Source organism: Bathycoccus prasinos, assembly GCF_002220235.1.
Source record: "Bathycoccus prasinos genomic : Chromosome_10".
Classification (NCBI taxonomy): domain Eukaryota; kingdom Viridiplantae; phylum Chlorophyta; class Mamiellophyceae; order Mamiellales; family Bathycoccaceae; genus Bathycoccus; species Bathycoccus prasinos.
This window is the reverse complement of record NC_023999.1, coordinates 642,793-669,181: the sequence shown is the minus strand read 5'-3', so window position 1 is coordinate 669,181 and position 26,389 is coordinate 642,793. Positions and strand designations below refer to the sequence as shown.

The window sequence follows — 26,389 nt, the reverse complement described above, 5'->3', positions numbered from 1 at the left end:
TTTTTCGCGTTACCCATCCATGCCGGTTTCTTCGCAGAACAAGCAATAGTTGTTCAAAACTTTATACATCAACGAACCAGGGGTAGGGACTAACTTTACGGTTATTTTATTCCAGTAGTGAAACAAGTACGTTTCTCTCTTCATGCGTTCCCAGACGGCGTGTTGATCCGCCGGGTCCTCGTCCGTGAAATATTTTCTCACCTTCGCCCAGTGAATGGGATAGAAGCCGATGGTGGGTAAAATTTGCAACTCCGGGCCTTGAGGGAACCTCGCCGCGACCCGAGTGACTAACTGAGGACCGTTCCAACCCCAACTGTCAATTCTGTACGTGGTGTTGAATTCAACCATGCACTCGTGGATAAACGTAGAGCCTTTTCGAAAGGCTAAAACAGCCCCGTTGAGAACTTTCGCCTCGCCTCTTTCGTCGGCTAACTCGGTCCCAACCGCGTTGTGAAGATTATCCAATTCTCTCATGACGACGACGTCGGTATCTAAATACACGCCACCGTACTTCCACAAAGTCGCTAAACGAATAATCTCTGTGATGTGAGAGAAGAAATATTCCCCATTCTTCCACTTATCGATGCCTTGATACCACGCCTCCGCCGGGGTGCCGCGAATCAAATACGGAACATCCGGTCGTTCTACTATGATGTTATATCCCAGATCCCAAAAGCGTTGGAAATGATCCAACTGCATCGTCGGCGAGTAAACTATTAAACACGCACCTGGGTGAAACTTTAACGTCGATTCGACTGTTCGTCTGTATCGTAAACTAAACTTCGCCGCGCTCGTCGTCCACGCGAGGAAGAAATTCAACGTACAGTTCGATTTCGCCATGAACCGTTCGACTCTCGAATCTCCCTCTGCGACTGGCGAGAAGACGCCCGCGTGTTCTGCTCTTTTGTTGTTATTATTATTATTCATTTTTGAAAGCGAGGAAGGACTGCTACTCGTATTCGTATTCACGAAGACTTTCGCCAACAGCGAAGCGCCCAAGGCTAACGCAATCATCATGACTATTCCGAATACGATTCCAAACAAAGTTTGTTTCCGAAACGTCCTCTTCGAGTGCGAAAAATCTCTCTTGTTGTTATTACTGCCACTACTCATCATGCTATTCTTCCCACCGTACACTCCGCGATGATGATGATGATGATTACGGTGATGATCGTCGCTGTTGTTGTCGGCTGCTAAATCGTGTAAGTGTCCTCCCGAGGAGGAGGAAGATCGAACGTGAGAATGCATCACCGCCGCTCGTCGTTGACGAGTGAAATGAGAAGCGTGCAAGGCTTCGCCAGTATTTCCCCCACCGCTGTTCATAGTGCTCGTCGTCGTCGTGCTCGGATTTATGTCGTGACCTCCTCCCATTCCTCCTCCTCCTCCACCTCCTCCTTGTCCTGGGTTGTACATCGTGTTCGAAAAGCACACAAGAGCTTGTGAATTTTTTCTTTTTTGAAGAAAAGAAGGAAAAGAAGGGGGAGACATTTCGCCCACAAAAAAACAAATTGGTGTGTTCCTCTCTTCTAAAGTAGTATTAGAGTAGAAAGAAGACAGAGAAGAAGAAGTCAAGAAAAAGTCAAGAGGAAGAGTTTCTCTCTTTTCTCTCTCTCTCTGCCGCTGTTTGTCTTCTTGTTCCTTCTTGCGATAGATACAAAATCTTTAAGGGCGGCGGAAATTAGATATACTGTTATTTATATAATTCAGTTAATATTATTTTGGGGAAAGCCGCCACCATCGGTGACATTTGACAAGAGACCAACGACGAGAACGATGACGAGCACATCCATCTCCTCGCTCTCCTCGCGATTGATTTCGTCCCTTCTGTCCTCCTCTTCCACGTCGTCGTCTGAATCGTCTCGACGGCATTTTAATAATAAGAATAATAATAATCGCGTCTTCAAAATCGAAAACGCCGGGAAGAAAAGTGCGTTTCGTCTCTCCAACAACAAGCGAAAAGCGAAGAAAACGAAGCAGGAAGAGAAAGACGAAATGAAGCGAGCATTCGATGGCGAGGGCTTATCGCCGGAAGAGAGGGTCTCTGGAGCGAAACATAAAGCCAGACGATGGTTGGGGCAACATTTTTTGATCGATCACTCGGTTTTAATCGACGCCGTGAGGAGCGCGGACGTGACGAAAGAGGACGTTATTTTAGAAATCGGACCGGGGACTGGAAATCTCACCGCGGAGTTATTACGGACCGGATGTAAAGTCATCGCGGTAGAGAAGGATCGAAATTTAGCAAAAACTTTACGCGAAACGCTCGGAAAAGAGTTCGGAGAAGACGAGCTAGAAATTATAGAGGAGGATTTCATGAAGTGGAAAGACTTGGATACGAAGTTTGTAGGTTTGATAGACGGCGGCGAGAAAAGAGCGAAAGTTGTCGCGAACATTCCGTACAACATTACGACAGATATATTGAAGCGATTACTACCCATGGGCGATACGTTTGAAGATTTAGTGTTCATGTTCCAAGAAGAAGTCGCCAGACGCTTGGCTACGGAGGAAAGAGGTGAGAAGATGATTGAAAACGCAAACGAAGTGAAGAAGAAGAAAAAAAGCAACTCAGATTTTCGCGCCATGTCAGTACGAACGGCGTATTATTCCGAATCTCGATACATTCGGCCAGTCGCGAAAGACTGTTTCGATCCTCCTCCAAACGTGGAGAGTTGTTTGATTGGATTTAAACCGAAACGGAAGGAACACTTATTAAAAATTAACGGTACCGAGAAGCAGTTTTTCACGTTCGTTCAAAGCTGTTTCGCGCAGAAACGCAAAATGTTAAAGAATAATTTACGAGGGACGTGCGACGCGGAAACGATTGATTTGGCTTTAGAAATACTCGGGAGAGGAGATAAAGTTCGTCCGCAAGAATTGTTCATGGAAGATTACGTCGAGTTGTTCAATTTCGTGCGAGAGGAACGGAAAGTGGAAATCGAAGAAAAGGACGACGAAGACGACGATGAAGACGACGATGACGACGACGACGATTAGCATGAATTTTCCTAGAATTTGTATTTGATATTAATGTTAATCTAATCCGCTTGCCGCTACTTTATCTTTCTGAAACTTTTCCTTCATCGCCGCTATTCTCTTGGCCACTTCTGGATCTTCCTCCTCTCCGTCAGCGATCCCGGCTTCTTCCGCTTTCCTCTTCCCTTCTTTAACTTTCGTGATGATTTTCTCGGACAAGTTCGTGTTCCACCAGATTGGTCCGCCCATTATTCCGTCTCCGGAAAAGCACGAGATGCATCCGGTTTTCACGTTCGGAGTTAACCTCGCCTGCCCGCTGCGCTGCGCTATGGGTACTCTACAAATACTCGTGGTCCCAAAATTCGTCGAACTCTTTTGTATGCACAGCAAAGAACACAAGTTCTCGTACCCAGGTTTCCTCCATTTCGATATCAGAGGTTGATCGGCAATCTTCTCTCTCACCAGATAATCGTACAGTTTACGGTCCATCACCTTCTTCTTGTACATTAAATCGAATATAAAACGATTCTTCTCCCAATGAATTCGATGGATTCTCCACGTCAATTCGTTCTTTCTTTTTCCTTCGTGTTCTTCGCTGACGGCGTCTCTCATCTGCGCCTCGAAATCTTCGATGGTATCTTCGATCAAGTCCCAACCATCCGGAGGTTGTTTTCCTTTCAGTCGTCGTCGGAACGACATGTTGTTTTTTATTCGAAAAGTAGAGTTGTCCGGTTATATTTCGGACAACAAAAATGATGACGGCTTTGAAAACTTCCACGCACTCCTCTTTTCGAGGTGAAGAAGAAAACAAGAAATCAAGAGAAAAACTATGGACAACGCACGAGGGGGCCGCGATAATTATGAGATGGATTTTAAAACGATGATTATGACTACTTGAACTTATCGATATCTCCGGAATCGTTCGCTTTCCACGCGATGTCGAGACTGGACATGCTCTCTTTTAAAAGCTTTAGTTCGTTTTCGAAAGCGTCGCCTAAAGCGCAAGCGCCAGGATTACCGCCGAGAACTAACGTTTTTAGATTTACGAAGGCTGATTTGTGTTTTCTGATGGACTCTGCGAACAACGTCAGCTCTTCGAGTTCCATACCGCACGCACCAACGTCTAGGTATTCGCATGGACTGCTGCCGGCTGAAAGAGTTTCGGCGTCCTCGAAGAGTTTCCCGACGTTTTCTTTCGATTTCAGTAAGTTTACGTTCTCAAAACACGAGAGTCTTTTAATCTTCGTTTTTCCAAATAGCAAACGTTTCAAAATAGTTGCATCGCTCAGGTCGTTACCACCGATGTCTATTTCGAGCATATTTTGACAAAAACCTCCTTGAATAGCACCTGCGAGTTGCGCAACTTTCCAGTCGCCGAGAGCGTTTCCATTCAGATTTACAATCTCAACCGACTCTGCGAAATCGCTCAAGAGAAATCCCACGACGGCGTTTGTTTTACTGTTGTCGTCGTTTAGTGCGCAATTTGCGAGCGAGATTTCTACGACGTTACTTTTCTCACTTTTATTCGTTCTCTTTGCTCTCGAGATGCCTTTCAAAAGTTCGTAGGCGCCAACTTTCGTCCCATCCAAGGTGACTCGTTTCAAAGATTTGATATTTACGAACCCTTCGCCGAGCTCGTTCATCATCGCCGTTGTCGCCTTGTCTCTTTCTTCTTTCTTTTTCTTGCCTTTTTCTTTCTTTTCGCTCTCGTCGGCAGCGGTGTCGTCCGTCTCACTTTCATTTTTCTTTTCTTCGACGCCGTCGTCGTCATCCAACTCCTTCAAACGAAAACACTCCAGCCTACCGTTTGTAAATTTGAACACTTCTAAGCTACACTTTCCTTTTAACTCCTCCGCGAGTGCAGATATGCTCGCCTCTCCCAAAGATATATCCGAAATTTCAAGCGTCTTGACTCTTTGACGTATCGCGCCACTCTGAAAAAGTCTTTCCATCGCCGTCGGTGCCTTATTAGTCGTCGTCGCGCTCGTATCGTCGCTACTCCTACTTCTATCGCTCAGACTCTCGTTTCTATTCAATATCAACTCCTCTAATCTTATAAACTTCTCGGATTGAAACGCGTCTGATAATTTTCCCAGCGATTTCTTCGTCAATCCTTTATTTTCTAAATCCCACTTTCGCAACCCGTCGAGTTCTTTCGCGTATGAAAGAAACACTTCAAAGGCATCTTCATCACCATCAGCATCATCATCTTTCTGACCACCATCATCGTTATTCCCCCTCCCACCGCCGCCGCCAAACCGTTCGTCTCCGACGCAAATGCTTTCCAGAGACGATTTCATTTTCGAAAAGCTCCTCCCTAAAATCTCCGCCGTTTCTCTCGTCATCTCGTGTCCTGAGCTGTAAAACTCTTTCACGAATTGATTCTTTTCCAAGGCGAGACCGACGGCGGTTGTTTCTCTCGCGCCCGTGAAATTTCTTCCCCGGAAAATAGTTATCGCGCGGACAGTCGGGTCGTTTTTTTCAATCAAGGAGACTACGGAGGATTTCATCACGTTTTCGTCGTCTCCTTCTTTTCTCTTGTTCTCATCGTTGTCTCCCAACACACCACGAGGGGTTGGTTTCCCCCACGCCATTTTTCTGTCGCAACTTCTCAGTCTGAGGAGGAAACGTCACTTTTTGTTTGGAAAGAGAGCATTTATTAGATATAGTAGTATAGTAGTATTAAAATGTCTTTCTCCGCTGCTGCTTCGTTCGGAGGACGACGAGGACGACGACGAGGATTATTACTATCGACGAGAGGTTTAGCTGATGTGAATCGTCTTCTTTCATTCTCCTCCTCCGTTGAAGACAAAAGCACGATGAACAATCATCACGGACAACAACAACAACAACAACAACAACAAGTTCAGAGTGGAAGAAAAAAAAGATTGGATGATTTTAGTCGTTTTATTATCAACAACAAGAACAACAGATCATCATCCTTCTTCGTGGCGACGAGGAGGACAAAAACGACGACGACGGTGGACACGAGAGAGACGAAAAAATTCGAGCAAGACGCGGAGTTATGGTGGAGAGAACGAGACGGGCCGTTTGGACCGTTGCACTCGATGAATCCAGTGCGATGTTCTTTTATTAAAGACGAGTGCGCGGAACATTTTAGTAAAACAAGGAGGAGAACACCAACAACAGTCGTTGACAACAGACCGTTATCTGGTTTTAGAATATTAGACGTCGGGTGCGGTGGAGGATTGCTGAGCGAAAGTTTATCGAGACTGGGCGCGGATGTGGTCGGATTAGACGCCGGGAAAGCGAACGTGGAAGCCGCGAAGAGGAGACAAAAAGAATCGCAATTAGATGACGATGATGATAGTGGAGGTAATAACGGTAAAGTGAAATACATCTGCGACACGGCGGAAGATTTAGGAGAGAAGGAACCGAACTCGTTCGACGTGGTGTGCGCTTTAGAAGTTATTGAACACGTTACGGATCCGAGAGTGTTCGCGAACGCGTTGAGAAAGTTAGTCAAAGACGACGGTTTGGTATTCGTGTCGACGATATCAAAATCTATGAGAGGTGTTTTAGGCGCGATTGTATTCGCAGAGCGCGTGGCGAAGATGGTACCGGCTGGGACCCACGACGCGAACAAATTTTTACACCCGTCCGAGTTGGCGATTGTTTTAGAACGCGCCGGATTGAGAACGAACACGATGGCGGGAATGGAGTATAATCTCATGACGAAACAATGGAAATTGACCGGCGATTTAGGCATTAATTACATAGCGTCAGCGACTGTGGGTACGTTCGACGAGAAACTACCGCTGGCGCAAGAAGACGTGCACGATAAACGATATCAGTAAATAGATTCTCTAGTATAGCATTTAGTAGCTTTTTATGCAATAACAATATTACATGGAGCTCAAATTACTTCTCTGGCACCTATGCGCATGAGCACGCCGTCTTCCAGCGATGCTATTTTCAGCTCTGCCGCGTCTATTTTATAATATTTCTTAATCGCGTTTGTGTCCGCGAAGCGTTGTAAGTTTTCTCTCGTCGCCGCAATCTCTTTCCCATCGATCCATTTCCTAACTTTTTCTCTGATGTGTTCTTCACTATTACTACTATTACTACTATTACCCGTGTCTACTACTATTTGTTCCTTCTTTTTATCGCACACCCGCGCGACTAATATCGCTGTCGAGTCTGGTCCAGCCCCGAACCTTCGAAACGCTTCGTTTATGTTTGTTTTCGGCGACGCATTGAATATGATTTCAGAGTGTAATGTTCTCGTAACCATGCACTTCGTTTCCATCGATGCGATCGCTTTAAACGTCGCTAATCGAACGATATTTTCCGTGAATATCGTTTTTGGATTCATCAGCGCGACTTCAACGTCAAAACTTCCCGATTTTATCGAATCCGAAATCTCTTTCGCGTTGGTCACTTGTTCGAACAACATCAATTCCAGCGTAAAGTCATTCTCAAACCCATCGACTGGAAATGTTTGATGTTTATGAGTAGTCGTCGTAGTCTCCGTCATTTCCTGTATTCTCACTTCTTTGTCTTCTTCTTCTTCTTCTTCTTAGCTGCTCTGTTTCGATGATGCCGCTCCTGCTTCTCTTTCGTCTTCGGAAATCAAAAAAGGAGCGACTGGTGATATCTCCGGCAAGTCCGCAGCAGACCACTTGATTTTCGGTTTCACGATGGGTTCCAACGAGAACGAGGACGAGTTGGACGACGTTTTTTCAGCAGAAGAAGCAGCACGAGGAGTTGTATCTGATGACGATGATGATGTAGGTTTCGTCTTCGTTCCCATATCAACAAATAATACGTCAACAACAAGTCGTTTTGATGAATGAAGAGTGTGTTGTTCGTTGTGTTTTCTTTCTTGTTGTTTTCTAAAAAAACTGCCCTTCTGAAACCTAAACTTTCTCGTACTTTTTTCGACTCGATCGAAAAAAGAGACAAAAAAAGGCTGGAAGAGAGAGCACTCATCATCATCATCAGCATCATCACATCTTCTTCGCTGCTGTTCGAGAGAGAGAAAGAAAGAGAGAGAAAGAAAGAGAGAGTGTAGAGCGTGTAGAGAGAGAGAGAGAGTGTGTAGAGAGAGAGAGAGGGTGTTTTGTGATCGTACCCCAGTGTTAATAGAGAGGGAGAGAGAGAGAGAGAGAGAAAAGAATAACGTTTTTTGAGTCGGAAAAAACGCAATCAATCGCTTCGTTGTTGTTGTTGTTTGTGTGTGTAATAGAGTTTAGTAGCAGAGTTTAGAAGAAAGATCATGTCAGAAAACGAGAGCGCACCGACGTCGAGCGTTTTATTCGCTTCGCACAAGCACTTGCAGAAGAGGTGCGCGAACCAAACCGCGGCGTACTTGGCGTGTAAAAAAGGGAACCAAGACCCGGAAATGTGTTTGAAGGAAGGCGCGAAAGTGACCGGTTGCATGTTGGACGTTCTGAAAGACTTGAGAGGGAAATGCCCGGAAACGATGAATAAATACGCGGCGTGCATGGACTATCGATCGAACCAATTCGAAAAGTGCAGAAAGGAGCAAGCCGCGTTCGAAGAAGAGTGTCCGATATAAAAAGAATTATATTCTTTGCGATCAAAAAGCCCACCCCATCAGAATTGCCTATTATTTATAAATAGGTCGCTACTCTCACAGACAAATAACACTTTGATGATCTATACAACAAAGGAAAGGAACGTAGTAGTAAGTAAGAGTGAAGTAGTGCGTGTATTTCTAAACAACAACGACGAATAAATTTGAACACAGTATGCTATATATGATACAACAACGTTCTCTTTCTTATCGCCGCTAGCTGATTTCTTTCTATTTTTATTGTACTTTTGCGCCTCCTGTCGCAACTTTCACAGCAGCAACTGGTCTTCGCCCGATCGTTATGCACTGAATAGTATCACCAACTTGAAAATCGGTAATATCATCGAGCGAAACGCCACAATCTGTACCTTTACCTACGCTTTCAACCTCTAATCTGTGTCTACGAATGGATGAACAGCTGAAGAGGGCACCTTCTTCGTGTATAGGGACGCCATCTCGTAGAATCCTAAACTTTTCCGTCGATTTGATGGAGCCGATCGAGACGACGCAACCAGCCACGAGAGAAGCGTTGTTCTTTTTTGTTCCGGTCATGTCAAAAATCTGCACGATGTCTGCTTCACCGACGATTTCTTCGTATTCTTCCATCGGCGCTTTCAGCGAGAGCATGGCACCGACTTCGTCTAATAAACGATAGATTACGTTTTGTCGTACGATTTGAACGCCTTTCGACTTTGCCAAGCTTTGTAAGCTCTTGTTTGGTTCACGCACGTTGAAACCTAGAATAGGTGCGTTTATAGCGCCGGCGAGCTGAACGTCTCCTTCACTTATTTGCCCAGCTCCAGTAAAGACGACTTTCACGCCAACTTTACCGGTACCGAGACCAACGACTGAATCTCTGACAGCTTCTGCAGTCCCTTGAACGTCCGCTTTGACAATCAAATTCAACTCTTGATATCCATCATCAATTGTTTCGTCATTACCACCACTATTATCACCTCCTCTTCCAGACAAAACCGATGTAATCGAAGACGTTCCCGTCACATCGGCACTTTGCAAACGTATTCGCTCGAGACGTTCTTCTCGTGCTTCGCTTAAACGTCTCGCGCGTTCTTCCGAAGGTACCGACTGGATTGCATCTCCTGCGTTTGGAACTGTTTTTAAACCCATCATCTCGAAAGGATCGCCCGGTTCTACGGATTTAAGTTCCTCTCCTTTCGCGTTTCTTAGCGAACGAACTTTACCCCAGCTTGAGCCGCAGAGAACAAAGTCACCGACTTCGAGCGTTCCTCGTTTCAACACCGCGTTCACTATTGGTCCTCTCCCTTTATCTAATCGAGCCTCTAAAGCCGCTCCGTGAACGAGCGATTTATCCATTTTTGTGTCTAAATCTATAAGCTCTGACTCTAAAAGTAATGCTTCCGAGAGCTCTTTCAAACCTTCACCAGTGTGCGCAGAGACTCGCACGACCTGTACGTTCCCGCCAAACTTTTCGAGCTCTAACCCGAGATCACTCGCGACTTGCATTTCCATACTATCTGGATCTGCATTGTGCTTATCGCACTTTGTCAATGCAACTACGATTGGTACTTTTGCAACGCGCGCGTGCGCGCACGCCTCTTTCGTTTGTGGCATGACACCGTCGTCCGCCGCTACGACTAAAACGACAATATCTGTGATCGAAGCACCTCTTTGACGCATAGCCGAGAATGCTGCGTGGCCAGGCGTATCTAAAAATGTCAACTCTCCCAGACTATTATCGCTATTATTAAACTCTGGAAGCGTTACGACGAAAGCGCCTATGTGTTGCGTAATACCACCGGCTTCGCCATCCGCGACTGAAGCATTGCGCAAGGCGTCAAGTAAACTCGTCTTCCCGTGATCAACATGACCCATGACACACACCGTCGGTCGTCTTTTTTTCATAACCGCACTACTATCACGACTGCTACTACTACTACCACTACTACTACTATCATTATTATTGATGATGGTAATATCCACGTCCAACTCGGCAGCGATGAGCTCGATGGAATCCGCCGCCACGCTCTCTTCGATCGAAAGCGACGTCGAATCTCCAAGTGCTTCTAGAAGCTTGATAATCTGTTCACTCTCGATGCCGAATGCCTTGGCGATTTCATTCACGGTCGATCCCTCGTTGATTCTCACGTGTCTTCTTTCCACCGCCGCTTTCGCTTTCACTTCCTTCTTCTCTACGACGCGTTCGACTTTCTTCCTCACGGTTCCTTTCCCAACCACCTTGATTTTCCGGTAAACGCTCGTGAAAGGTTGCTTTGATTTGTCTGCTGCTCCTTCTGTTTCTGTCTTTTGTGCTTTATCTCCTCCTCTCTCGTCTCCTCCTCTGTTTTGTTGTTGCTCTGTTGCGCCAACAGACGCCGGCGGCAGTTTTTTCTTGTTGAACTTCTTCGGTTTCCCAGCGCCGGATGGCGAACGATTCTGCCCAGGTCTGGCTTCTGCGATTGCGCTCGTCTGAAATTCTCTCACCGAATATGATGACGACGACGAGCACGCGCGATTGTTCGTCCTCCTCCTTCGTTCTTTTTCCTTCTCGCTTCTGCTCAACGAAACGAATTTGCGAGAATCATCATCGGCAAACTTCTTCTCTTCTTCTTCGAACAATCCAATCGTCGTCCTCGCGACTCTCCCGAGTATTTGACGACTCCTCCCATATTTGTATCGAGACAGAAGGAACATCTTCTACTCGTTCGTACGAACGGAGAGTTTTCGTCGTCTGAATCCTCGTCTGAATCGTCTTCTTAATACTATAATAATAACGATGAAATAAATAAAGGAGTGAGGCTTGTAGGGAGAAAATTATTTGTGTGTGTAAAAGAAAGCTTCTCTCTCTTGCTTTTGAGGTTTTAGTCGACTCGAGTGGTATTAGGGCGAAAGTGAAAAATGAGGATTACGTCGTCCCCTCTCGGATAAATGTATAATATAGAACAAGGAAGGCTAATAATAAAACTACTACAAGAATGCTACTCTCTCATATATGTATTTAATTGTTGCGCGCGCACTCACGCGGTTAATCGGTCTTCTTCGGCGCTTCCGAGACGATGGTATACACCGGAGGCACAGCGGCGGGATCCACGGTCGGGTAATTGGTCGGCGCTCGGTTCTTATCGCTGGGGCGGTGTTTCACCGGTCTGTTTTTGCGACTCTCCTTGGCGCCTTTCGGGCGGACGTGGTTTGCCGCGCTGATTCTGAGCGTAGAAATGCCTCCCGCAACGAATGCCATGATCTTTTGTTTTCTACTTACTTGTTTGTGTGTGTTATAATAGAACGCGCGCGTTTAAATGGAGAGACAGAGAGAGAGAGAGAGAGTTTAGACCCTTATCGCTGGAGCGAGAGAGAGAGGAGGGTTTCTTTGTTTTTTTAACCTCTCTGCGTTTTTTCGTACACACGCTCTGCTCAAAAAGAAGAAAAAAGAAGAGATCGATGTTGTCTTATTAAGATTTTCGTCGTCCTCGAAGAGATAAAAAAATCCAATCCAACTCTCTCATCATCATCATCATCATCACTCTTTTGCACGCGCCGGCGATTTCCTGCACACTTTAATAAAAGAAGAATTTACTAGTATTTCTCTTTAACGACAGCGCGCGCTTAAATCAGTGAAATGATGTCCGCTTTATCATCCTCGATGGTGAGCTCCCGAGTGGTTCTCAGACAATTTTCCTCCTCCTCTTCTTCTTCTTCTTCTTCAACCCAGTCAACAAGTAGAAAATCATCTACTTCTTCTTCTTCATCGAACAACAGAAGAACGAAAGTTCAAAGAGCCATCCGCGCTCAAGCTGTTCAGCAACACGAAATGACGGAAGGAGGCGTTTTGCTTCCCACCGGTTTGTACTGTCCGGACACCACCCAAACGTTCAGACGTAAAACCAGAACTATCCAAATCGGTAACGTGAAAGTTGGCTCGGATCACCCTATTGTGAAACAAACGATGACGACTTCGGATACGAGAGATGTGGACGCGACGGTGAACGAAATCATGCGATGCGCCGACGCTGGAGCTGAAATGGTCAGAATTACCGTTCAAGGTATGCAAGAAGCGAAAGCGTGCCAAGAAATTAAGAACAAGTTGTTGCAAAGTGGCTATACCACTCCCATCATAGCCGATATCCACTTCGCGCCGAAAGTAGCGATGACGGTGGCGGATTGCTTGGACAAGATTCGAATCAACCCGGGCAACTTTGCCGATGGCAGAAAGAAATTTGAGGATATCTTGTACGAAACGGACGAGGAATACCAAGCGGAAATTGATGAGATTGAAGAGGTCTTCACGCCGTTGGTATTGAAGTGCAAAGCGAACAACGTCGCCATGCGTATCGGTACCAACCACGGATCTTTGTCTGCGCGTACTTTGTCCAGATTCGGAGATACTCCGGCTGGTATGGTCGAGTCTGCATTTGAATTTGCGAGAATTTGCCGCAAACACGATTATCACAACTTTGTGTTTTCGATGAAAGCCTCGAACCCGTTGGTCATGGTTCAAGCTTATCGCTTGTTGTCGTACGAGATGTACAAGCTTGGATGGGATTATCCGTTGCACTTGGGGGTTACTGAAGCTGGCGAGGGTGAAGATGGTAGAATGAAGTCTTCCATTGGTATTGGTGCGTTATTGCTCGATGGTTTAGGGGATACAATTCGTGTTTCGTTGACGGAAGCCTCTGAGTTGGAGATAGAACCGTGCACGAGATTGGCGAACCTCGGCATGAAGGCGTGTGCGGAAAAGTTGGGCGGTGAGGACAAATTCACCGAAACAAAGAGAGATTTCCAATCGTTTGAAAGATTTAATGGTGATTTGCCGGAACAAAAGGCTGACGAAACCATCGATTACAGAAACGTCTTACACAGAGACGGTTCGGTAATCAGCTCAGTCACGGTGGAACAATTAGAATCTGAAGATCAGTTTTACGCCGAGTTGGGTTGCATGCTCGCCGTTGGTATGCCGCTCAGAGACATCGCGACGTCTGATTCTATCTTGTTGAGACAAGCCCCGCAAGCTTCTCAAGAAAAGGCCATGAGAAGTATCCGAAGATTGCAAGAGATTGGCTGCGGCGTTCTCGTCCCGGAAGCCGAGTTGAAGAAGAACCCGGTGCCGAACGCGATTGCTATCGTATCTTTGGCGCAAGCTATCGCCAAGGAAGCGTTGCCAGAATGCGCCGAACGGTTTGCCGTCACTTTGAACGGCTCCGAGAGCAACGAAGATTTAGCAAAATTGAAGGACATCGATGCCATCATGCTCTTGATTCAAACCGAAAAAGGACGGTCGAGAATCCACTCCTCGAGAAGAATCTTTGAAGTGTTGCAAGCGAATGGCGTGAAGATTCCGGTGATTCACCACAAGCACATCGTTGATGGCGACAAATCTGACGTCGTTATCCAGTGTGGTGCTCAAGTTGGTGGCTTGTTGTGCGATGGTAACGGTGACGGCGTCCTCTTGGAATACGTCGGAAACGAAAAAATTCCATTAAGCTTTTTGAGAACGACTTCGTTCGGTTTGCTCCAAGGCTCGCGCATGAGAAACACGAAGACGGAATACGTTTCGTGCCCGTCGTGCGGTCGTACGTTGTTTGACTTGCAAGAAGTCACCGCCCAAATTGCTGAAAAGACTGGTCACTTGCCGGGTGTCGCTATTGCCGTCATGGGCTGCATCGTGAACGGTCCAGGGGAGATGGCGGATGCCGATTTTGGTTACGTCGGAGGCGCTCCTGGTAAAATCGATTTGTACGTCGGGAAGGAAGTCGTCAGAAGAGGTATCCCGATGGAAGGCGCGACTGAGGAGTTGATTGAATTGATCAAGGAGCATGATCGATGGGTCGAACCGAAAGAAAAAGCCGCAGTTGCCGCGTAAAAAAGTACTTTAAAGGAAAGCGCTGCGGGGTTCATCAAAGCAGTTGTTTTTACTCTTGATAAGTTTATTAATATTAGCATTTTTGACGTGACTTCTACTCAAAAATAAATCATTTGTTCTCGCTCACTCTCAATCTCTTTCTCTCTCACACATACGCTCACTCTTTTTCTTGTTTGGATGTTGTTGTTATTGTTGTACCCTGGTACCAAGGTACTGTTTATGTTTGTTACTTTTCTTCTACTAGATTTTATCTAACGCTTGTTTGAAATCCGCTTCGATATCTGCGTAATCTTCGATACCACACGCGAATCGAACGAGATTGTCTTTAATACCAATCGCCGCTCTTTTTTCAGGTCCTTGATCCCAGTAAGAAACAACCGTCGGTTGTTCGATCAACGATTCGACACCTCCCAAAGATGGCGCGATGTACGGCAACCTGCATTCGTCGATAAACTTGGCGGTTTGCCACAAATCTCCGTCGACTTCAAAAGAAACAACCCCGCCAAAACCAGTCATATATTTCTTCGCTACCTCGTGATCTTGATGCGATTTCAAGCCCGGATAGTGAACTTTCGCAATCTTTGGGTGTGCCTCCAACCATTCGGCTAACCTTTGCGCGTTCGAGTTGTGTCTTTCGACTCTTAAACTCAACGTTTTCAAACCTCTCAAAATCAAGTACGCCGCGTGCGGGTCCAAAACCCCTCCGACAATGTTGTGGAACGCTCTCACTTTACTCACGGCTTCTTTTTGTCCAACAATGACACCAGCTAGCACGTCGTTGTGACCTCCCATATACTTGGACGCGGAGTGAATGACCAGATCTGCTCCAAACTTGAGCGGCTTCAAGTTACACGGCGTCGCGAAAGTCCCGTCGATGCACACTAAGCATCCTTTTGGTTTGCACATCTTTGAAATTCTGTCGATATCAACGCACCTTAAATAAGGGTTCGTCGGCGACTCAGAAAAGTACAAGGAACAGTCGTGTTCGTCCAAGGCTTTTTGCAAACCATCGTAATCGGACGGATCCAAAACCGTCGACGTGATACCCATCTTCGGGAGAAACGTTTGGATAAACTGACGGGTTCTTCTGTAGCAATCCGTAGTGGTGACGATGTGTCCTCCGGCTGGAACCAAAGAAAGAAGCATGGTCACTGCGGTGCACATCCCGGAAGCAGATAGTAAGCAATCGTCGCCACCTTCCAATAAGCGAATTTTCTCTTCCGCCGCCCGCGTGGTCGGGTTCCCGTACCTCCCGTACTCGAACGACCCGTAGTTACCCTCTTGATAATCGATCAACTCTTGGGTATCTTTAAACGTATACGTGGACGTGCACACGATTGGAGTCGTCAAGGAATCTGAGATTCTCGGTCTCCCACCTCTCTCGCCGTTGTGAACGGCTTGCGTGGATTCTCCCCAATCGTTGTCTGGCGTGACCGAGTTCGATACCGCTTTTATTATCATCGTCTGTTTTTTAGTTTGTTTTCCTGAGGAGGAGGAAGAGGAGGAAGCATGTCGTCCTTTCTTTCGAAGCGAGAGGACTTTGGTATTCACGAGAGCCGCTCGGGCGGAGGATGACGTCAACGCGCTCGTGTGTGTGTTCATATTGTATGTGTTGCTTTGTTTAGAATACAATAAACCTGATGAGTATTGATGATGATGATGAAGAGTCTATCTCGTCAGTGATTAGAAAAGGACTATACAGAATAAAAATCCATCGAACCGCACCGCTTTTGGTCTCTCGATGGAGATGAGAGAAAAAGGTCATCGCGAGACGACGCAAAGGATAAGACAATATTAATACGCGTTGAGTATCCCTCACGTGCGTTTAAATAGGCATACACGAACAAAGTACGCGCGCGTCGGGGGAGATGTCGAAAGAAGAGATCGTTGGAAGTCTTACCTGTGAGAGAGAGATATTGTTACAAACGAAGTGCGCGTGTGTGTTACCCACACTGATTTGATGAAGCAGATTATCTGACGCAGAATAATAAGCACTACAAAATAGGTTAATTTTTTGCCTTTGAGAGATCGGTTCGTTGAGTTACAGGTGAAACGCGCTTACAAAAATAACAAACAACAACAAAGAACAGGTATACATACTACAGTAGTAGTAGTAGTATCATTAGTACATCATTATTCAAGGGAAATGCCAAACCCGAGGTTTATAGGTTGACTCTCCAACTTCCAAGGCGCTTGGCTCAACTGAAACTGACTGGCGCCTTCGGACGCTCTCGCGAGAAGGAGGTCTTGGTCCAGAAAAGTCGAGGTTTCTTCCGGGTACCAGACGCCGTAGGAACTCTCTCCTTCCAACATGGCCAATGCGAACGCGGCGACGCTTTGACCGACGCACTCGCTCAGCTTGTTGTGCGTGAATAAACTCGTGCTAATCTTACCGTCTTTCAGTTTACAGTCGATCTTTATGCTCATCTTCTCTCCAACCGCGGCGTCGACGAGTTTCACCAGAGGCATCAACGCCGAAGCGACTTGTTGGATCAACTCCTTGTTTTTTAAAACATCAGACGGTAATAATCGAGCCATGGCGACCATGGCCGTGTTCCAAATTCCAGGACTCGTTCCAAAACGAGCTTTGATGGTCGGCACGTTGAATATTTTGTGTGTGCTTTCAACTTCGGGCAAGTTGTAGAGGAAAATTTCGCGTTTTCCAACGCCTTTACCGAAATCGACAACTTTCCGCGAACTCGCCGCTTCCATTCGAACTTCGTTCCCGTTTTCGTATATCGTGACCTCTTCGCCGCACAAGAGGAAACTGGTTGCTAATATCGTGCTGCCTACGCCACCGGAGCCGGCGGTGAAATAGTTATACAATAAGTACTCGATTTTGTCTTTCTCTTCTTGCGATGAGGACGATGATTCTGCTGCTTCGTCTTGGTCGTTTCTCTCCCGGGCAATCTTGGCATCCCTCAGTTGGTTCTCGATCGCTTTCGCAGCCATGATATTCGAGACGCCCGGGTAGATGCCACCGCTCGTGATTGCGGTGACTTTACTCGCCTTTGCTTTGCTGTCCAAACTCTTCGCGTTTTTCGCGTACGACCCGTCGTCGCACACGTCCAAGTAGTTTGGTACGCTCACGTTGATGCACGCCTCTAAAACGTTGCACGTCTTCACTGTTTGGAACGGTCCCGCGGTGTTGATGACTAAGTCAGCGCCTTTAATGGCACTTTCGATGGATTGGATATCGGAGACGTCCACTTCCCGGAACGTCGTCGTTTTAGACCGTAATCCAGGATATCTCGAAACTGTTTCCTCGAACGACTCTTTGTTTCTAGAGGCTAGAACTATTTTCGAAGACGAGGAGGATTCGGAGAGAGCTTTCTGAATCGCATTCGCAGAGCTCGAACCGACTCGACCGGTGCCTCCGATGATGACAATCGTTTTGTCTCCTTCCAAGGAAGAAGATACGGACGTCGACACCGATGATTTTTGCAATCGCCGTCCCGACGAAGACACGAGCTGTTGACGGTTGTCATTGTCGCGAAAAACACATCGGTTACACTGATATCTTTGTAACGACGGGGGCAACGAGAAGGATGAGGTAGTGACGGTCGCGCTCATACTGTGTGTTCGATTTTGGGCAAGCGCTTTTTTCTATGACGAGGTACATTTTAGCAGCCTTCCTCTCGAAAGGTGAAAAACGAGAAGTTCCTCTATATTACATACAAATAATTCGAGCAAGAACTTTATGTAATTATATTGATGTGAATTACTATATATAAATATTTATTACTATAGATTTAGGTACGATAATTAAATATTCTTGAATTAAATATTTTTTTTAGTTTCTCTTTCCTATTGAATCACATATATGTCCAACAATCCGTAGATTATAGCCTATATTACAGATAAAAAAATAATCGATTGTGAAATACGCTGGATTTTTCCAATATAGATACAATGAATGTCGTATCAGGGGTTATTCTCTTTTTTATTATTTCCGAATAATTTCATATCTCGCTTGAATCAGACAATTTCCCGAATATTATTACGTATATATTGATATTAATAAATATTGCGCCAGTATATATTGGAAATATTGTAAGAAATCTGAGTAATCGGGGCAAGAGTTAATTCTGGATTTTTTATTTTACAATTTAAATTGTTTGGAATTGAAAAGAAAGTAACGTAACGCTCCGTTTTTTTTCTCCAAAACGGAAAACGAAGAAGAACAAGAACAAGAACAAGAAGAGAACGAGAAACAGCATCGAGACGTTAAATCTATCTCGTTCAATTCGTATTGTTGTTGAGGCAGTAGTAGTATCCATACCCAGTGAGTGAGTGGGAAAAGAATACGTAGAGGAGTAAACTTCTTTCTGATTTGATCATATCGATTGCATTCCAACAACAGACGACATGTTCTTGGAAAAAGGATCTGAGACCGAACAACGCCTCGTCTCTCCTTCGACGACAAAACCATTAAACTCGATCAAACTAAACCATTTCAAAACGAAAGCGAGCGCGCACTTAAAAGATGGCAATTACATCGCCGCGTACGAAACGTACTCGATGTGCATCGATATGGTTTTAGAGTCATCGTCGTCGTCGTCTTCACAAAAAAAAAGGAACAAAGACGAAACGCTCGTCCTCGAGTCTCTCTATTGCAACCGATCGCTGACGTACGAGAAAGCTGGGAAATATACGCTCGCGTTAGAAGACGCATTAAAATGTAGAGATACGAATTCAAAAGCTAAATGGCGTGCGGCTATGGCGTTGAAAGGATTGAATCGTTTCCCAGACGCTTTAGAGTGTTTTCGCGAAAGCTACCAGTTACTTCCAGCGAGCGAACAGCCTTCTTACTTTGGCGAGTACAATAAGGTCATATGCAACGTAACCAAACGATTGACGCGAGAGGATTTGGGGAGATATGTCATGAAAGAAGTCAATGCAGTGTGCTTACCGCCGAGACTGGAGACGGTGACCAAATTGGAGCAAGAAGAAGCGATGTTCCGCGCGATTCGAGAGGAACACTCGCAAAACCGAAAGCCGGGCGACTATTACACCTATGTCTCAAAGTGGGTTCTCAAACCAATGTCGCTCTCCATGGCGTACATTCAACGTTCGCAGATGTTTTACAAGGCGAATTGCTTCAAACAAGCGAGATTGGATGCGGCCATGGCGATTGAAAATTGCAAAGGTGGGGTGAGTAGAAAAGAAAGTATGAAGGAGTCGGAAAAGGAGACAAAGAAAGAAGAGAAGAAGGAGGAAGAAGAAGAAGAAGGAAAAGAAGACGAATATAAGATGTCGTACAAAGAGGCCTCAATATACGTCAAATACAACGACAGATCTTTAAAAGTCGAACCGTTCGCGTGGTATCTTCTCGGTAAAGGCTTCCAAGGCGAACCCGGCTTTTCAAAAGAAGACTTTGTTCCAGATCACAACGCCGCCGGGAAGTGCTTCGCCCGGGCCCAACACCTCGACCCCGATAACGAAATGTATCGAAACGCGTTCCGAGCGATGACGTCGAATTTAGATAACGCGGAAATGTCCGCCGTGTTGAACGACAAGCACGAACAATACGAGACGTCTGAATTTGGTATCGTGGATTACGATTCAAATACAGACGGAGACGTTTATCTCGGGCACGGGAAAGTCACGTTCGAGTGCGTCAACGCAAAGTTGATGATGTTCACTACGGCTTCACGTTTCCAGTTGAGAGAGTACATCTCGAAGAGTGCAAACATCGAGTTGAAGAAAGTCTTGATCGAAAGCGTGAAATTGGTCTCATCATCGTCCACAAAAGAAGACGAAAACAAGGAAAATAAAGCGTTTTCTCCTTCTTCCTCGACGTCTCTTTGCGTCGAGTTTCAAATGGATTTCGCCAACGATAACGAGCACGCGAAAAAATACATGAACGCCATCGACAAAGAGCAGAAGATCGTTCTGAAAACGCTCGGTTTAGGTAAGTTTTCTTTCGTCGGCATCGAGTTTGTTGCTGCAAAGACGCTCTCGTTCAAAGGCTACGGGTTCGGCAGAATTTTACAAGAGGAGATATCGGCCGGAAAAGAAATAGTCGTCGCGCAACGACCATCCAAAGCGATCGATTTGCCGTACCAAAACTATAAACTCACTCACAGCGACGGGACACCGATTGAGCGCGTGGAGAAACACGCGTTCGGGATGACTGAAATCCATTACGACAAAGGTCACATGGGACGAAACAAAGAAAATGTATGGGTGTCCTTGATGGATGATTCCATCCGTTGGCGCCAATCGAGTTCGGAAGTCAAAGTCATCGTAAACACAGTCCCAAAAGATCGATACACGAAACACCACCTTGATGTCTCCATCAAAACAAAGTCGTTAAAAATCACCGACCGCGATACCAAAGAGGTGTACATATCTGGCGAGCTCGAATACCACGTCCTCCCGGAAAGTTCTTCCTGGTACCACTTACAAGGTGACGGTGAAGACGGCTTTGTTTTCTTACTCGAGAAAGCAAACTTAAAATTGCTCTCGAAGGCAGACGATTGCGAACACGCGGACATGTGGTGGGATCGTCTGTTTTCCGCGCACTGCAAGATTGCTTTCGACGACTACGACAAAGACTACTCAGACTTACCGGCGCCAATCATGAACACTCACCTGGCGTTCGAGCATTCCAAACAATCCGTCTCACACATCGAATTTGAAGAAACAAAAGAACGAGACTCGTGTCAAGCGAAAGATGACATTCGCAAACGCGAGCGACAGGAGCGTTTGAACGTCTTGCGCGGCGGCGGCGCGTACAAGAGTTGGGTTCGCCTCGAACGCGAGTCGCCGTCGAACGATCCTTTGAGAACAGATAAGAAGAAACCAGGTGGAGGTGACCGAGACGCCGAGTTGTTCGATTAAGTCGTCGTCGAGTGATGATGATGATGATCAAACTAATACCATGCACACATTATTAAAAGCACTCACTCAATCACTTGGTTCCTTTTCGTGTTTTTCACTCTTCCTCGCACTCTTTGGTTTTCATTTTATTTCACACATGCGTATTTTTTTCCTCATTTTTTTCTCGTAGTAGAGTAGTAGCAGTAATACAATAAAGATAATGGAAGAAGTCGATGAGAAGAAGGAAGAAGACGAAAAACCTTCAAACGAAGTTGCCGTCGCCGCCGATAAGGCCGTTCCAACGAAGGAGACAAAAGCGCTCCCGAAAGCTTTGCTCGAACGACTGAAAAAGAAAGGCATCGTCCCCGCCGTCGTCGTCCCCAAAGAAGAAGACAAAGAAGAAAAGAATGATGAGGAAGAGAACGTTCCACCTCCTCCTCTTCCAAAAGGATGGCGAGAAGGGAAGAGCGAAGACTACGACAATCACGCGTACTATTACAACGCAAAGTTGAACATATCTCGCTGGACGAGACCAAAAGAGAAGAAGACAAAGAAGGAGAAAGAAAAAGTGCCACCATTTTATTGGAAGACGACTGTCGATAAGAAAACAAAGCGGGAGTACTATTACAACGAGAAGACGAACTATTGCACGTGGGTGATGCCGGAAGATCCAGCGATAGTTGCTAAAATGATTCGATGCGCCAACTGCGGAGGGTTCGGGCAAGGTTTAGTCAAAGAGCACGGTTTTTGTAACCGCTGCGCGAGAGAGTTACGAGTGAGGAAGAAACCGCCGCCGACGAAACAGCGAGGTGGAGGGCAGAAAAAGACGTTGGTTTTGTAATGTACTATACGATAGCGATGGATAGATGTAGGATGTAAAAGTAGTTTACAGTGTAATATGCGGCAAATTAGCTAAATGAAAACAACGACGAACACGTCGAGACGGTATTAAATTTTTCCTTTCATTCCTCTTCGTGGTCTTCATCATCCTCATCGTAATCCTCTTCATCCTCGTCGCTTGGTACGAATATAAACTCTGTGTTGATCAATTGCGATAAAAGCTCCACACTTTCCTTCTCTTTCAACGGTTTCCCGATGAACTCGAGCTCGCCTTCGTTCGCTAAAGTATACGCTATCGCTTTTCCTTCGTCCGTTTTCATCGTCCACGAAATCCCACCAGCAAAGAATAACAACCCGCTGTCGTCGTCGTCGCCGTTGTCCATGGAATTATCGTTTACGCTATCGATGAATGCGAACCGCACGCTTTCGTTTCTTTGCAGAAACCCAGCTTCTTCCCAGGCGTCGTAATCAATCTCTCTTTTATTCGCGCCGAGTTGTTCTAGAAATCCTTTTTCGTCGAATAACGCGATGGACTCCCCGAACCGTTTTGCCGTGGCATGTTTCCCCATCCAAACCGCAACATCCCTCTCTGATTTTGGTTCCGCTTTCTTCAAAACGCCCCAGGCGTGCGATATGGCATCTTTATCGATGGCTCCAGACTTTCCCAATTCCGCCGGTTTCATCCACGGGTCTCTCCATCGAACGTCTTTATACTTGCTCGATTCTTGTTGCGCGTACGACCAAATCATCTCCTCGTGCATGGGCGCTAAAAAGCCTAAACTTAACGTCACTGAACACGCTCCTTTTTCGTGCGGTTTCCCCAGCCCATGGTGCGCGACTTTCGGCGGTAAGTATAAAATGTCCCCCGGTTTCAACAAAAAGCTATCGTCCGCGACAAACTCTTTCAAAATACGAACGTCTTGGTTCGGAACGAACGACTCGTCTTTATCCGGCCAATACGCCTCGTTATCCGCAACGGACCAAAGTTTATCTCCTATGGCTTGTATTAAAAACACGTCGAAATTATCCGAGTGCGCGCCTACGCCTCCGTCCTCTGGCGAGACGGACGCTTGAATATCCGAAATTCTCCACCGCGGAAACTGCGGAAACAAATCCGTGATGATGCTATTCATCGCCGGTATTTTCGAGTCTAACTCATTAATCACCAAGCTCCAAGCTTGGTCGTCCGGTAACGTCTGCAACACTTCCTCCGGAAACGGTCCAACTTCCAACGTCCATTTTTTATCCTCCTCTCGCACTCGCATCAGACGAGAACTGAATTCGTCTTCGCACGCCAGGCCGGCGAGTTCATTCGTATCTAACGGACACTTAAAGTTCGGAATCGCGTCTCTCATCAGAAGGGGTTTCTTCTGCCAAAACTCTCGAAAGAATGTCTCCGCTTTCTCTTCGCTCAAGGGCATGGACGTCCTCTCCCACACTTCAACTTTTAGATTCGCTCTCACACTCAGAGTCTTCGAATGCATTCTTCTTTTCGTTCGTGTTTTCTTTTTGGCGGCAGACAACGAATCCCCCCCCGATTTTAACTGCTTTCCGGTTCTTCTTCTGGTGCAATAGCAGCAGTTCATCAAAACAACTGGAGTCGCCGCCTTTGTTTTCATCGTCGTCGTCGTCGTCGTTTTCATAAAAGTCGTCATCGATGATACGAACAGCAGATAGGAGGTGCTTTAACTGTGGTCGTTAAAGTTAAAATTCTTTTCTTTGTCGAAAGAAAGAAAAAGTTGCTCTTTTTTCCTCCTTCTTTTGACCGAAGAATTTTCAGAGGAGCAGTTTCAGGTCTCAGACATGATGTCAGACAAAATTCGAAAGAAAAGAAAAGAAAAAGAAAAAAAGAAAAAAAACTCATCACGCAAATCAAAATCAACTTTCTTCTGTGTCTGTCTGCGTTATTATTTAAAAATGGGCGGAGAAGAAGAACAAATGGACGTCGATCACCAACACCACGCACACGTCCAAGCGAAGAAGAAAGAACCGTGGGTGGATAAATACCGACCGAAGAAAGTCTCGGACGTGGCGTACCAAACTGAAGTCGTCTCCGCGTTAGAGAAAGCGATGGAGACGCACAATTTACCGCACATGTTATTCTACGGCCCGCCTGGAACGGGGAAAACGACCTGCGCGTTGGCTATTTGTAAACAACTGTACGGACCAGAGTTGGGGAAAAAAAGAGTGCTGGAACTAAACGCCTCGGACGAACGAGGGATCTCGGTCGTGAGAGGGAAAATTAAATCGTTCGCGTCGACGACGGTAGGCGAAGGAGTGCCGGGATACCCGTGTCCGCCGTATAAGATTCTGATTTTAGACGAAGCGGATTCGATGACGAACGACGCGCAGTCGGCGCTGCGACGAATGATGGAAACGTACTCCAGAGTGACGCGATTTTTCATCCTGTGTAACTACGTGAGCAAAATTATAGACCCGATTTCTTCTCGATGCGCAAAGTTTCGATTTAAATCGTTAGATGGAGGGACAATGCACGAGAGAATAAACTTTATCGCGAAAGGAGAAAATTTACAGTTGGCGGAAGGGACGTTGCAAGCGTTAGAACACGTATCTGCGGGGGATATGCGTAAAGCGATTACTCTTTTACAATCCGCGGCGTCTTTGTTTGGACCAGAACTTACTGGAGATCGCATTCGCGAAGTTGCCGGTGTGATTCCGGATGAGAAAATCGAAGAGTTGTTGCAACTCTGCGTGGCCGGGGATTCTCAAAAATCGCAGGCGTTAGCGGAGGATATTTTGAAAGACGGGTTTCCTTGTTTGCAAATCTTAGAGCAGTTTGGGTACTATTTGGCTGATAGTGACTTGCTCGAGGACGAGATGAAAGCTGAAATTTGCTTGAAGCTAGGCGAAGTGGAGAAGAAATTGGTAGACGGGGCGGACGAGTGGCTGCAGTTGTCGCATTGTATCTCAATTGCGACGATTGTCTGCTCGACGAAACCAGAAAAGTAATAATAATAATGCTACGCTCTTGTACCTAGTATATAGCTACTTCTATATCTATTCTAAATCTACCAGCAATAATGCATATAAAGCGCGTTTCTTCAACACGTCGATTCGGCGGAGTCTTTCTCCTTCGTGCACAAAGTCACCACGTTCGCTTCCACCAACGCTCTCAAAATATCCCCTTCCATCTTAAAGTTATGGTGCGGATGCGCCAACAAACGCTCTGAATCCGCATACTTCTTGAAATAGTGATATCGTAACCCTTCCGCTTTCATATCATTCGTCTTTCTCGAGTCATCCAAGGAAAATCCGTACACGGAAACTCTTTTGCACAAGTTCAACAACAAATACACGCCTAGAAGGCCCGAAGACGGCGTTAATTCTTCCTCGCTATATTTTGCACGATTCTTCTCAAAATCTCTGAATCCAATCAACGCCGTTCTCGCTCCCGAAACCACACGGGAGGACAATAACAACGGTTTCTTCATCTCGCTCCTTCTCTTCGCGACGGTTTGCGAAAAAGTTTCAAACTGTTTCGTCGTCGCTCTCGAGACGATAAACGTCACATTACTCGGCTCTTGCGCTAATAAATACCTCGCTAAATTACTCGTACCGCCTGGAACATCCGTATTTGAGACGCCGTCTTCATAATACACCGTCGTCCACTTATTGTTCAACATCCTATACGTGACTTTCGAGCCGACGTATTTCTCGTAGCCTTTCACCGGCGCTTGGTTCACGCGCATCACCGCCTCGTGTTTATCGATCGATTTCCCAAACTGAGTGCGTTTTAATATCCCAGAATTTCCAACTAATGCGCACGATTTGTGTATAATCTTCGGGCTTTGTTCTGGTAACACCCGATTGACTACATTTTGCGAAGCGAACGCGTCTTTTTCTCGTATTCTTTTGTGGTTCTCTTGGGAGATGAACAAATCGTCTTCGTCGAAGACAAAGTCGCGCAAATACGGTTTCTCCTCCGCTTTCTCCTCCACCGATACTCGCCAGTCTTCGTCGTCTTCGTTCTCCTCCACGTCATCGTACACGGAAGTTCCACTTCCACTCTTACTACTACTTTCCACAAAGTCGGATTCGTCGATATCGTAAACGTCTAAATCGCTCAACTGATACGAGGCTTCACCGGTTGGCATTCGATTGGAAACACGAATCAACGCGGTGAACCAGAATGAAATCGCGGAGAGAAGGATTATCAAAACGTAGTATTTCTTTTGTTTCCGTCTTTTTAAGCCGCCTCCATCGCTGCTGCGACGCAGCAGCTCCGGCATTCTTCTTCGAGATTGTTTCTCGTCGTAAAAAGGAGAGAAATGACGATTTTCAAAAAACGAGAGTAAAAACGGTTGTGGCGTGTCACATGTGTGAGTCTGTAAGAG

At 46.0% G+C, this 26,389-nt stretch overlaps 17 protein-coding genes across 17 annotated transcripts; 7 read left to right on the top strand and 10 right to left on the bottom strand.

The window, feature by feature from the left end:
* Window positions 1-9: 9 nt before the first annotated feature.
* On the bottom strand, window positions 10-1,488 carry Bathy10g03590 (alpha-1,4-galactosyltransferase; the record flags this gene model as incomplete). Its single annotated transcript, XM_007510398.1, has 1 exon — window positions 10-1,488. The coding sequence occupies one exon, from the start codon at window positions 1,486-1,488 to the stop codon at window positions 10-12; it is 1,479 nt and encodes a 492-aa protein (XP_007510460.1).
* Window positions 1,489-1,773: 285 nt separating this feature from the next.
* Window positions 1,774-2,994, top strand: Bathy10g03580 (dimethyladenosine transferase; the record flags this gene model as incomplete). Its single annotated transcript, XM_007510611.1, has 1 exon — window positions 1,774-2,994. The coding sequence occupies one exon, from the start codon at window positions 1,774-1,776 to the stop codon at window positions 2,992-2,994; it is 1,221 nt and encodes a 406-aa protein (XP_007510673.1).
* A 56-nt stretch (window positions 2,995-3,050) lies between these two features.
* On the bottom strand, window positions 3,051-3,672 carry Bathy10g03570 (predicted protein; the record flags this gene model as incomplete). The annotated part of the gene is made up of 2 exons (XM_007510709.1): window positions 3,051-3,053; window positions 3,103-3,672. 2 exons carry the CDS (start codon window positions 3,670-3,672, stop codon window positions 3,051-3,053), a joined length of 573 nt encoding a protein of 190 aa, XP_007510771.1.
* Window positions 3,673-3,863: 191 nt separating this feature from the next.
* Bathy10g03560 (unknown protein) lies at window positions 3,864-5,567 on the bottom strand (the record flags this gene model as incomplete). The annotated part of the gene is made up of 1 exon (XM_007510490.1): window positions 3,864-5,567. One exon carries the CDS (start codon window positions 5,565-5,567, stop codon window positions 3,864-3,866), a length of 1,704 nt encoding a protein of 567 aa, XP_007510552.1.
* A 93-nt stretch (window positions 5,568-5,660) lies between these two features.
* Bathy10g03550 (3-demethylubiquinone-9 3-methyltransferase) lies at window positions 5,661-6,791 on the top strand (the record flags this gene model as incomplete). The annotated part of the gene is made up of 1 exon (XM_007510489.1): window positions 5,661-6,791. The coding sequence occupies one exon, from the start codon at window positions 5,661-5,663 to the stop codon at window positions 6,789-6,791; it is 1,131 nt and encodes a 376-aa protein (XP_007510551.1).
* Window positions 6,792-6,850: 59 nt separating this feature from the next.
* Window positions 6,851-7,471, bottom strand: Bathy10g03540 (TP53RK-binding protein; the record flags this gene model as incomplete). The annotated part of the gene is made up of 1 exon (XM_007510801.1): window positions 6,851-7,471. One exon carries the CDS (start codon window positions 7,469-7,471, stop codon window positions 6,851-6,853), a length of 621 nt encoding a protein of 206 aa, XP_007510863.1.
* A 741-nt stretch (window positions 7,472-8,212) lies between these two features.
* On the top strand, window positions 8,213-8,515 carry Bathy10g03530 (predicted protein; the record flags this gene model as incomplete). Its single annotated transcript, XM_007510741.1, has 1 exon — window positions 8,213-8,515. The coding sequence occupies one exon, from the start codon at window positions 8,213-8,215 to the stop codon at window positions 8,513-8,515; it is 303 nt and encodes a 100-aa protein (XP_007510803.1).
* A 255-nt stretch (window positions 8,516-8,770) lies between these two features.
* Bathy10g03520 (translation initiation factor IF-2) lies at window positions 8,771-11,206 on the bottom strand (the record flags this gene model as incomplete). Its single annotated transcript, XM_007510631.1, has 1 exon — window positions 8,771-11,206. One exon carries the CDS (start codon window positions 11,204-11,206, stop codon window positions 8,771-8,773), a length of 2,436 nt encoding a protein of 811 aa, XP_007510693.1.
* Window positions 11,207-11,537: 331 nt separating this feature from the next.
* On the bottom strand, window positions 11,538-11,750 carry Bathy10g03510 (predicted protein; the record flags this gene model as incomplete). Its single annotated transcript, XM_007510500.1, has 1 exon — window positions 11,538-11,750. One exon carries the CDS (start codon window positions 11,748-11,750, stop codon window positions 11,538-11,540), a length of 213 nt encoding a protein of 70 aa, XP_007510562.1.
* Window positions 11,751-12,131: 381 nt separating this feature from the next.
* Bathy10g03500 (predicted protein) lies at window positions 12,132-14,369 on the top strand (the record flags this gene model as incomplete). Its single annotated transcript, XM_007510799.1, has 1 exon — window positions 12,132-14,369. One exon carries the CDS (start codon window positions 12,132-12,134, stop codon window positions 14,367-14,369), a length of 2,238 nt encoding a protein of 745 aa, XP_007510861.1.
* Window positions 14,370-14,609: 240 nt separating this feature from the next.
* Bathy10g03490 (cystathionine gamma-synthase) lies at window positions 14,610-15,971 on the bottom strand (the record flags this gene model as incomplete). Its single annotated transcript, XM_007510455.1, has 1 exon — window positions 14,610-15,971. One exon carries the CDS (start codon window positions 15,969-15,971, stop codon window positions 14,610-14,612), a length of 1,362 nt encoding a protein of 453 aa, XP_007510517.1.
* Window positions 15,972-16,502: 531 nt separating this feature from the next.
* Window positions 16,503-17,942, bottom strand: Bathy10g03480 (predicted protein; the record flags this gene model as incomplete). Its single annotated transcript, XM_007510788.1, has 1 exon — window positions 16,503-17,942. The coding sequence occupies one exon, from the start codon at window positions 17,940-17,942 to the stop codon at window positions 16,503-16,505; it is 1,440 nt and encodes a 479-aa protein (XP_007510850.1).
* A 795-nt stretch (window positions 17,943-18,737) lies between these two features.
* Window positions 18,738-21,215, top strand: Bathy10g03470 (predicted protein; the record flags this gene model as incomplete). The annotated part of the gene is made up of 1 exon (XM_007510570.1): window positions 18,738-21,215. One exon carries the CDS (start codon window positions 18,738-18,740, stop codon window positions 21,213-21,215), a length of 2,478 nt encoding a protein of 825 aa, XP_007510632.1.
* Window positions 21,216-21,414: 199 nt separating this feature from the next.
* On the top strand, window positions 21,415-22,035 carry Bathy10g03460 (predicted protein; the record flags this gene model as incomplete). Its single annotated transcript, XM_007510607.1, has 1 exon — window positions 21,415-22,035. One exon carries the CDS (start codon window positions 21,415-21,417, stop codon window positions 22,033-22,035), a length of 621 nt encoding a protein of 206 aa, XP_007510669.1.
* A 121-nt stretch (window positions 22,036-22,156) lies between these two features.
* Window positions 22,157-23,689, bottom strand: Bathy10g03450 (cupin 4 family protein; the record flags this gene model as incomplete). Its single annotated transcript, XM_007510507.1, has 1 exon — window positions 22,157-23,689. The coding sequence occupies one exon, from the start codon at window positions 23,687-23,689 to the stop codon at window positions 22,157-22,159; it is 1,533 nt and encodes a 510-aa protein (XP_007510569.1).
* A 262-nt stretch (window positions 23,690-23,951) lies between these two features.
* Bathy10g03440 (predicted protein) lies at window positions 23,952-25,004 on the top strand (the record flags this gene model as incomplete). The annotated part of the gene is made up of 1 exon (XM_007510641.1): window positions 23,952-25,004. The coding sequence occupies one exon, from the start codon at window positions 23,952-23,954 to the stop codon at window positions 25,002-25,004; it is 1,053 nt and encodes a 350-aa protein (XP_007510703.1).
* Window positions 25,005-25,096: 92 nt separating this feature from the next.
* Window positions 25,097-26,284, bottom strand: Bathy10g03430 (sialyltransferase-like protein; the record flags this gene model as incomplete). The annotated part of the gene is made up of 1 exon (XM_007510514.1): window positions 25,097-26,284. One exon carries the CDS (start codon window positions 26,282-26,284, stop codon window positions 25,097-25,099), a length of 1,188 nt encoding a protein of 395 aa, XP_007510576.1.
* Between the last annotated feature and the right edge of the window lie 105 nt (window positions 26,285-26,389).